Source organism: Stigmatopora argus, chromosome 14 (assembly GCF_051989625.1).
Source record: "Stigmatopora argus isolate UIUO_Sarg chromosome 14, RoL_Sarg_1.0, whole genome shotgun sequence".
Classification (NCBI taxonomy): domain Eukaryota; kingdom Metazoa; phylum Chordata; class Actinopteri; order Syngnathiformes; family Syngnathidae; genus Stigmatopora; species Stigmatopora argus.
This window is the reverse complement of record NC_135400.1, coordinates 7,527,578-7,538,392: the sequence shown is the minus strand read 5'-3', so window position 1 is coordinate 7,538,392 and position 10,815 is coordinate 7,527,578. Positions and strand designations below refer to the sequence as shown.

Here is a 10,815-nt window from a genome sequence, read left to right as displayed (position 1 = left end):
CTTCACACAGGATTTCAGATCAATTTCACCATCCAAGTCATCTTTCTGTTGAAGGACACCCAATACCCACTTTAGTTTGACCTTTACCGTATTTTCCGGACTATAAGTCACACTTCTTTTCCATAGTTTGGCAGGGTCTGCGACTAAAACTCCAGTGCGACTTGTATTTTTTTCTCTCTGACCACTGACAGCCTATTGTTTTTTTAATGCTATGTTTATCTGATAAAACTGTTATGTGAACAGATCCCTAGGTATCCTGCTGTTCTCCAATTTACTACAGTGGTACCTAGAGATATGAGCTTAATGCGTTCCGAGACTGAGCTCGTATGTCGATTTTTTTTCGTAACTCAAACAAACGTTTCCCATAGAAATGAACTAAAAACAAATTAACTCGTTCCACCCCTCTGAAAAAACAGCAAAAACAGGATATTGGAGGATATTTTTCCACGTAAACGCGCTCGTAACATAACATAAACAAATTTAAATGAAGTTGGATTACGATGCAGACACACTCAAAATAACTTTAATTTAAACTAACACTAAACTTCTAATTTTCTTTGACATTTTCATACCTTTTCTTCTTGGCTCTATTTGCCCCGCCTCCACACTGACTTTCACTCAATATCAAGGGTTGTTTGATTTTGTATTCCCTTCAAAATATTCCCAAAATGATGCACACAAATATCCTCACAATGCACGACCACTTGCCAACGAGAAGTAGTCTATATAACTCGTATTAGCGATCGCCTCACCATTCGCAATGACTAACGGGGAAAAAAAAACACTGAAAAAATGCAACGCTCCGCCCAGTGCTCGCAGAGACATTACACGAGAGCATTGCGACCAGAGACATTACACGAGAGAGTTGCGGGGAGAGAGACAGTGCCCATGATGTCCTTATGAGCAGCATCTTGCGTCCGCTGTCTGCTCGTATATCAAAATTTGTTTCGTATCTCAAGATAAATATCTGCTCCAAATTTAACTTGTATCTCAAATTGCTCGTATGTAACCATTCAACATTGTTCTTGGTTTCTGAAAAAAAAATGACCTCCCAAAAACGCAACTTACATTCCAGTCCGATTTACATATTTTTTCACTTCACTGCGCATTATTTGGCTGATGCGACTTCTAGTTCGAAAAATACAGTAATTGAATACTCTTTGTTCTCGCTTGAGAAAAGAAGAACAGAAACCGACTAAACTTACCTCTTCTGCACTGGAGTCTCTGTAGTACTTGAGCCCAGCATCAGTCAAAACAAACCAGTGCTTCTTCCACTGAATAAATATAGCAGATGTAAGACAACAGCAATAATACAGATGAGATTTCTACTTTGTTACTCAACGGAAAGGACAGAGGATGTATTCTACGGTTTCTTACCTCGCCGCAATCATCCAGTTTTGACATCCATCCTTTCTTGAAGTTCAGGAGGTCAGGCTGCAGAGCAGATAGTATCAATGTCAGAGAACATCACCATAAAGACAAAAATGTTGCCCTAATAGAGTAAAAGACAGCTATTTTATTTGGATTCTATGTGATAACATTCTTCTTGGTTATGGTACATGTTAAAAATTAAATATCAATATTTGGCCTTGAATAATGTGAAGTCAGAGTCATTTCTTATAGTTTAAATGATTGGGCCATCTAACGTCAATAGCCATTAGTTACCTAATATGACATTAAAAATAAACTTTTATCGTGTTATTGAGGGCCAGAAATGTATCAATTGACGAAAGCAAATAAATTCTGAAAACCTGTCGAACGTGTTTTAACATCAGAATTCTAAATTAATTTTAGGATGATCAGAGCACTGTTAAGTCTTCCAGATGAGAACTGACGTCCATTTGACATGAGCTAGACCAGGATTGGTTGATTCCGAACAGCCATAATCCAGTTTAATGCACATTATCTCAGTTGATTATTTATTTAAAACTTAAAGATTGGAATTTGCATGATGTTTTCTAACATTATTTATCATGTAGTCATTTTTTACCTAGCATTTGAACAGGTTTGTGTAATCTTTTTTATATCCACTGTTTGCAAGAGGATCCTAGTCTAGTGCTGAGCAATAAAGTTGCATCACAAGACATGGGAGGTGTGAAAAGTAACAGCAAAGTTCTCCAGTCCACAGCATTTAAATAAGAAACAGCAAACACATGAAAATTTTAGTAGTCATTTGAAGAAGCCTTAAAATGTCACTGTATGCATTACTATTTTTAAACGAACCCCTCACCCATTTCTAATCGTCAGCCTGTTTTGGACTTGTAATCCACAGAAAATCATACCTTGTTAATTAGTTAGTTAGTTAATAGGGGAGTTTTTAAACAGCACTTAGTTTACATTAAACAAGTTGTTTGGCAGAACATTTCTCACTTTTGTTCATCTAGGCAGATAGAACTTGAACTCTGGGTGCATTCAGAATTAAAATCTTCTACATTTGAATTCTAAGACATTCTTTCTTTCATTCAAAATTCTTTTTAAATGGACGGACATATATAAGACTGCAGCACAGTGTGATGTTCCAAAAACTCAAGTATTGAATTCATGGCCTTTTGCTGAGCTATAAAATATACAAAGAAACATTTTAGCATCCGACAGTTGCAAAAGGGTGACTTGTTATTGAGTGTTAAGAGGAACTTGATTATCATGTGATTACAACAGGTCTACAAAAGGGGTCACGGTGAAAGCCAGAAAAAAAGAGATTGCAAAGAGATCTTTTTCATCTTGGGAAGGTTGGAGAAAGGCAGACGAGGGTCAGTCATCAAGTTGCTGAATAACCCCGTTCAACCATAAAAATCTTGTGTCGTTGATAAAAAATTGCTAACATTGCTCCTTATTACATCAATCACCAAACAACATATTACATATAGTACAAGTAAACTTGAATAGAGTAAGAACAAAAAAACACACAGCCTAAATGTGTTGACAACCACTGTGCAGGATGGAATGTAAATTACATGATGTAATAGCAAGTTCATAGTAAATACTAGGGTTGCCCCCGATCAGAAATCAGATAGGAATTTCTCGGAGATCGTCCCCATCACGTCTTTTTGATAGAATCAAAATCGGGTAAAAAAAAACTGGGTTTTTAAAATGTTTTGCTATGGCAGTTTATGAGTTGGGCAGCCCGGCGACTGAGTGGTTAGCACATCGGGCTCACAGCAGGTTCAAATCCAGGTGGGTCCACCTGTGTGGAGTTTGCATGTTTTCCCCGGGCCTGCGTGGGTTTCCTCCGGGTACTCCGATTTCCTCCCACATTCCAAAAACATGCATGGTAGGCTGATTGGACACTCTAAATTGCCCCTAGGTACGAGTCTGAGTTTGAATGGTTGTTCGTCTCCTTGTGCCCTGCGATTGGCTGACAACCAATTCAGGGTTCTCCCCGCCTATGGCTCGAAGTCAGCTGGGATAGGCTCCAGCACCCCCCACAACCATAGTGTAAAATAAAACGGTTCAGAAAATGAAATGGGGGGGGGGAAACTGTATGAGTTATGGCAACAAAATGATCCATAAATGTAATACCCACAAATTATAGATATACTATTAGGACACTTGAAACAAACATTGATGTAAAAAAAAAAAGCAGATGTGCAACAAAAATAGCTTAATTTATTGCATTAGGTGATCAAGTTTATTCACTGTGAGTATATTTATGTTAAATATATCAACACAAATTGTAATCTAATTTTGGTGCTGCACAGCTGAAAAAGGGGGATTTTTGTTTTTTTTCTGGTATGTTGAAATCACCCTATTTATTATGTGATTATAATTTTGCAGCAGTTCTATTCGAATGGGGTGGGCAAGACATTTGGACATTTTACTTTTTTCACCCCCTACTTAATACATTTCCTGGGTATCGGGACTCGATATCGGATGATTATTAAAATGCAAAAAATATGCGATCGGGACATCCCTAATAAATACAAGTACAAAAGTAAAGCCAAGGTAAAATGAAACTATTGGATGACTACCCCTTGCTTCTTTCTTTAACTAGACAACACAATATAACAGCAACAATGGGACTAGGAAAATTAAAACTGTTCGGCCTGTAAAGAGACTCAGGTTGTTTCCAAAAAGTGAAATAATTGAGATTCACGCAACACATTTCGATGACAAAAAAAGTGATCTTTTTAGAGGAAGGGCTAAGAGAAAGAAGTCGCTCGCTTTTGAAATTTGAACAAACTTACCGTCATGATAAGTGGATCCGGGCAGGACGGGGTTGAAAGTAGAAGAAAAGGAAAAGTACCGTTAACTCATGAAAAAAAAAAAGACTACGCTTCTTCCTCTCCGCGTCGGATCTTCCTGGTCGACCTAACTAAACTGTCAGTAAAGTAGTCCAACTTTCTTGTACGACTTTGGGTAAAACCGCGCCATTCACAGCCCCGCTAAGCGAGGCTTTCGACATTCGTAAGCAGGAAGTGAAGTCCGCTAAGACTTTTGACGCAAAAAAATGCGATTGAAAAGGAGGAAAAAGAGCGGAAAAAATGTGCAGCGTGCAAGTTGGACACTTAGCGACAGCACTAGTGTTTTCGACTTGTGGTTCACTTCCTGGGCGGCTCTACTCGGCTCTTGAAGAAAACAGATCTCGAGCCCGGGCTCGCTGACAAGCACCAAGACTGTCCCTTTGACTGTCAACGCAGTAGAAATAGAAACATAGACGTCCCATTGAGTGGGTTGGCCCGACTCTGAGGATACACGGTGTCCTGTCCGCCATATTAGAGGTGGCTTGACAGAGTTCAATAACTAATGCTTGTCAACTTCATATTTCCTTCTAAAGTGAAATTCACATGACATTTCTGTAGTTCTCAATGAAAGATTGAGTAAGAAAATCGGAGTGTTAATTAATTATATTTAAAAACGGAAAAACTTATCCTAACAAGGGTCGCGGGGGGATGCTGGAGCTGGGCTTGAACCCAGGACCCCAGAACTGTAAGGCCTACTCGTGAAGCACTCAACCGCCAGGCTGTCGGGTCTTTAAAAAATACACCCCCTTTTTTAAGAAAAATAAATAAATATATTCCTTGATGGTTTTAAAAAATAAGGGACAATAAGATTTTATACAAAAAAATTGAATTTTTTATATATATATATATATATATATATATATATATATATATATATATATATATATATATATATATATATATATATGTGTGTGTGTATATGTATATATGTATGTGTGTATATATGTATATATATACGCATATACATTTATACATATATATACACATATATATACATATATATATATACATACATATATACACACATATATTCACACACACATATATATGTATACAGACGCTCCCCTACTTACGAACATTCAACTTACGAACAACGGTACATACGAACATGTCTGCAAATTGCGTTTAAGTCCAAAAATGTTCGCAAGTCCAATTTTGTATTTCGCGTCTTTTTCGGAGTAGTACTTCTTTCCGCCGCTAATACCGACGCCTGGCGCTGTGAGAGCTCAGCTCACCCAGCATCTACCTTCTTCGTTGCAATGCGGAAGTGCGTGAATGTATCTCCAGTGTGCAAAGAACCTTTTTCATTTGTATCATTAAATATCTCATGCATCCAATATTGAATATGGTTGGTAAAAAGCTAAAGGCTTCTATTGAGGGAGTTGGAAGGAAGAGGCAAGCCATTTCATTTGAAACGAGTGGCAATAATAACGAAGCTTGATGCGCGTCAGAAAGTGGTGAGCGTTGCACATTCAGTACCATTTATAAACAGAAAGATCGAGCAGCAGGACCCAAATATTGAACGTTGCACAAAGTTTGCAAATCAATTGAATGATGCCATACAGTGCTACTGCATCATTTATGATGAAAAAAAGAAGAAAACTGTGCAATCGTCATTAGGTCGCTTCTTTTGGCCAGTTTCTAATGCATAAATCTATCTCTCTCTCTACAGTACTGTACATATTCTCTCCATTTTATTAAATGTTTTTTTTTTCAGTACAAACCAATGCGTGTTACTTATACAAGCCTTAAACATACAAATGCACTTATATAAACCTTCAATATACTTATATAGGCCTTAAACATAAATTATAATACAAAATATAGCACTAAATCAATTTACAAACAAATTCAACTTATGAACAATCGCTCGGAACCAATTGCGTTCGTAAGTTGAGGAGTGTCTGTATATACCCATATCCATTCATTTTCTATACCACTTATTCTCACAAGGGTCACAGAGGGTGATAGACCCGATACTAGCCAACTGTGGGCAGTAGGCGAGAGACACCCTGAGTTCATTGGCAGCTAAACACAGGGGAAAATGGGACAGACAACCATTCACGCTCACACTCATACCTAAGAGCAATTTAGAATGTTCATCAAGCCTACCATGCGTGTTTTGGGGAGCTGGGAGGTAACCAAAAAGACGATGACCGGGTGAACATGCAAATTTCACAGCGTAAGGTCAGAACCAATTGAGGATTGAACCTTCGATCTAAGAACCTTTGAGCTGCATGTACTAACTAACCATCATTCTGACATATTGAGCAAATCAAAATCTACTTTTCAGAATTAATTGTATGAGCTTTGGTCATGAGTGTACAATGATAGTTAGTTGTTGTACTTCCCAAAGCATCAAAAGAAATTGGAATCTTTACTAACGGTGCCGCTTTTCCACATCCAATATGGCAGCAGCTTTGGCATAGTTTTAAACACTTTATGCGGTATTTCTGTATGCACGTACACCGACCGCACTAACTACATCTGGGTTCCTCCCAGCTCAGTTGCTGTTGGTTTCACTTGGTGAAGCCCTGGAATTCCACCACATGCCCCAGCCAGCACACCGCAAGTGACAAAGCTCAAACTAAATCTGAAGAAATACCCGCAGGCATGAGAAAGAGTATAAAATAAAAGCCTGGGTCATCAATAAAAATAATAATAAAGAAAAAAAAGATCTGTGAACATTGGGCAAGTTAATGCTGGTCTGGCACTTAAAAAAAGTTAATTACTGTATATGACCTTTTTTTTTTGCTGAAATTAATTGAGAAGCAGGATGTGTTGCATTTATGGACCAAAACTCTGATTTATCTGAGAATATAAAAAAAAATAGAAAGTTGTTTTTACCGGATTAATCTCATACCTGCATTGGTGTGAATCTGTGATGATGATCTTTCCAAGAAACACCCTCATCCGCCGTGGGACTGCAAGATCGCTTGAAAAATAATCATAATAAAATAAAAATAGTATTCATTCTTAAGAAAAATACCAATTTTTATTTGTTACTAAAATTCTCATAACCATAAAGGATATTTGTCTTTCAAATCCAAATCAAGGATTAACTCATTGGAGGCCATTGACAGTTCAATCCATTTTGACTCGGATCGCTGCCAGCCTGCCAGTCAAATTAGATTTGACGTCTCGCTCCGTCAATGATAGTGAAACATGTTCACTCAATTTCAGCCATCCCAGTTCAAATGTAATTGATGTTTATCACTGTCCATGTCTTGGCAATGAATGAGTTCATCTAAAATGGAAATTGGTCTGAATGGCAAAGTTCACAACTATGTTCATGGACCAGTGCATTTCCTCTTCCAAATTGTCAGCTTCATCAAAGTGTTCACATTTTAATGAGATCAAAACACCACCTAACAAATTATCAACAGTACCACTCACTGCAAGGCTTAAAAAAATGTTCTGAGACTAAAATGGCTACTGAACTTAAGATTTCACAGTGACATACCAGTCGATTTACCGTATTTATTCGAGTATAACTCACAAAATGTTGTACCCAAAACTGAAGTAAAGTTCGGGTGCGCGTTACACACGAATCCCGGTGAAAAAGTCCCCCCAGCAGCCGTTATGTATATTGGGAGACGTAAAACCTGTTTTAGGTAATCTACCTTCTTTTACACACGGGTGCGCGTTATACTCCAATAAATACGGTATACGATTTTCCCATATTTTATACGTTTTTTGATCCTTTCAAATTGCATTCACTGTATAACATTTTTTTTTTTTTTTTTTTTTAAGTACGTTTTTTTTTTGTAAAACCAATCTCGTTTTAACCATTTCGGTTCTAATCGGATCGTCTCGGTCACTGGTAGCAGATGAAAACGTCATCGTCGACTGCTAATATTGTCATGCTTTAAACATAATATGCTCATGCGCATTCCTCTTTTACACGTCCGTCTTTTCACTATATAAATATAGCACGTCAGCAAGCAATGTACCCAGACAGTCAAGCTGTCAGCGTCATGCAGCCACATCTACAGAATCTTGAATTTAGTGCATACAAAAGGCCCACCGACTGATCACAGGTAAGCAGTGACAAAAAAGTCAAATAATTGGATGTCCTTGGTAATAACATTGGTAGGTTCATGCACCAAACGCATGTATTATATCTAAATGAGTAAATAAGATATCTTACCTGCAATGAGGAAGAGGAGTGAGCCCGAGATAGATACCCACTGCCTCCATTGTGCCATTCTCTATCCTTTTCGCTTGTGTCGTCCCACTCTCTGGAGGGATGCTTGCTCAGGGAGTGGCTGAAACAGCACAGTACCGTGAAGTATGAGATGTCATCGACCAAATACGCAAAAGAAGCTAATGTTGTGTAAGTATAGTTTGCTTTTGCTGTACTGCATTTGCAAATCTAGTAAACGCCTGTCACGGAACTCAGAAGTGGGATTTGTGCAATTAAATGAAGTCTAACCTGGCTGGTTTGAAAAGTTCTCGTCTCCGGGCGGGTTGGCGATCCCAAGGTCTCTCTGTGTGGCTGTCGTCATCGCTTTGATGGATAATTTTGACCTTAGGTAGATCAGCCATTGTGGTATATATCTCCCTGCTTCTTCCAGTGGATGCCACAGACTCAAAGGAATCGATTGAGCTCTGTGATAAGGTTTGACTTTGAGTTTTCCTCTGAGGTGTCGGTGAAGGGCTCCGAAGTGGATGAGGTCTTTTATCATGAGGTAGGGGGTAGCATTGACCTTCAAGGTCATTTTTTCCAACCCGAGATCGAGTGCCACCAGGACTTTGAGAGGTTTGCAAGGAGCCAGAAGCTTTTCTGTTAACTTTTGCATTCCGAATGGTGGGAGAAGCAGCACGAGATAGCGAGGAGCTGCGAAGCGAATTTGTCGAGCCCCGCCATGAGCGTGGTGAACCAGCAGAGGCAGACTTGGAGTCGTTGTAATTGTTTTTTCTCTGAAATGAACGGGTGCCTTCTCCACTGGTGGTATTTCTGGGGACTGGGTAGACTGGAAGTCCCTCGGTGGCTTTTTTAGATGGGGAAGAATTACGGCTGCCGTGATTATTTCTCTTGGGAGAACTGCTGGATTCACTTTTTCGAAAAGAATTTCGCTGATGGTTATTGTAGTTCTGCCTCGATGGCAAAGAGCTATGGCTTTTGACTTGGGACTTGCTGGGATTTTCATAAGTTCTCCTTGAAGGAGAGGAATTTCGACTTTCACGACCATTTAAAGAAGTGCTGCCGGCTCTTTTCCTATGTGGATACGGACTAGTAGTATGATCGGATCTTCTTTCAGACTGGCATTGACTGCTACTTCCATTAATGAATCCTGTCATGTGAAGTTTTGGTTGACTTGATGGTGGTGCGAGGGAGCTGCTAGGGTTTTCATGGTCTTGGCCATTAAGTCCATTTCGTAGGAGGGCCTGACTTTCAATGTCATAGCCTTCTCTTATTGGGGAGCCACAACGTCCATGATGATTTCTTCCATCCAGAGATGTCATTGATTCGGATTTACGAAGCACAGATTGGCTCAAAGAACTGTAAGTTCTTCTGGTGGGTGAAGAACCACGACTTCCGTAGTGACTCTCAGAAGGTCTGCGAGTTGGAAAGTTTGTATGACTATTGAGTGCATGTGAAGAACTGACAGTTGTGCGGAGTGACATTTTTCCGTTAGAGGAGTCTCTGCTTTCAAGACGCCGACCAGTGGAGGAGCCATTTGCCTCGGTTTTTCGTAAAGCACTCCTAAAATCAGTGGCTGTACTTGATTGAGATCTGGCTGACCCAGAAAGAGATTTAAAGTTTTTGGGCAAAGTTCGAGAGTCTAAACATCGCCCACGTGATCCTTCGTGGGAGCCTCTTAGTCGTAGATCCGTGCCCAGAGGCTCTACTCTACCCACAGGATGCCCTCTTGTGGCAGAAGGGAAGTCTGTTCTCTTCAATTGAATGTTTTCACGTGCTGGCGAAGAGGAACGGGATTGTAGAGTTGAGCTGTGCCTCGACGAATCAACGGGCCCAGATTGTTGGTGGAAAGAATTGTAAGGTTTTCCCCTACCGTAAGAACTAATGAAACCTTTCCGCTGCCCACTAGCCAGTGACTCAGCTATTTTAAAAGGAGTCGGACTTGGTGAACGAGCGCCGACCTGGGCTTCGACTTCAACGGCAATGTCATATGGGTCGGGAGGTGGTATTTCCACTGGTAGCTCGTCATCCAGAACCTCAGTTACCTGCCTCTCAGAGGCTAGACCAAGATTAGGATTTCTAAAGGGAATAGTATCTCTGGGCTCAAAGTTTTTATTGCTAAAGACCGGATGCCCTCTCTCCAGATGACGAAAAGGTGCTTGAGGGCCATTATCGCGAGGAGCACGGGCACCTGCTGCCCTCCCCAAAGAGAAGTATCCGCTCTCTCGTTTCTCGACGTCTTCTTTAAACCCTGGAGCAAAATTGAAGTCAAACAATTAGACGAAAATAGACTCAAGGAGTGGTAACACAAAGACAAAATACTTAGCACCAGGGTTTCCTGACACAAACTAAGTCAAAAAAAGTTAGAGTATCTAATGTTATCGATGATTGTTCTAGGACACCTTAGGTGGTGGCATCCTAAGTATG

The 10,815-nt window shown here is 39.8% G+C and overlaps 2 protein-coding genes across 2 annotated transcripts in view; both read right to left on the bottom strand.

Moving 5' to 3' along the window:
* triobpb (TRIO and F-actin binding protein b) overlaps window positions 1-4,643 on the bottom strand; it is a 12,198-nt gene extending 7,555 nt beyond the window's left edge. Inside the window, exons 1-4 of the mRNA XM_077618333.1 lie at window positions 4,185-4,643; window positions 1,378-1,434; window positions 1,206-1,274; window positions 1-45 (exon numbers count right to left, since the gene is read on the bottom strand). The exon at window positions 1-45 is cut by the window's left edge and continues 45 nt beyond it. Coding sequence (XP_077474459.1) covers window positions 1-45; window positions 1,206-1,274; window positions 1,378-1,434; window positions 4,185-4,190 — 177 coding nt within the window. The 5' untranslated portion in view covers window positions 4,191-4,643. The remainder of the gene's footprint in view (window positions 46-1,205; window positions 1,275-1,377; window positions 1,435-4,184) is intronic.
* A 2,101-nt stretch (window positions 4,644-6,744) lies between these two features.
* On the bottom strand, window positions 6,745-10,417 carry LOC144088235 (uncharacterized). The gene is made up of 5 exons (XM_077618558.1): window positions 10,350-10,417; window positions 8,677-10,203; window positions 8,392-8,509; window positions 7,105-7,176; window positions 6,745-6,828 (listed from the first exon to the last, which is right to left on the bottom strand). Exons 1-5 carry the CDS (start codon window positions 10,415-10,417, stop codon window positions 6,745-6,747), a joined length of 1,869 nt encoding a protein of 622 aa, XP_077474684.1.
* Window positions 10,418-10,815: the final 398 nt, after the last annotated feature.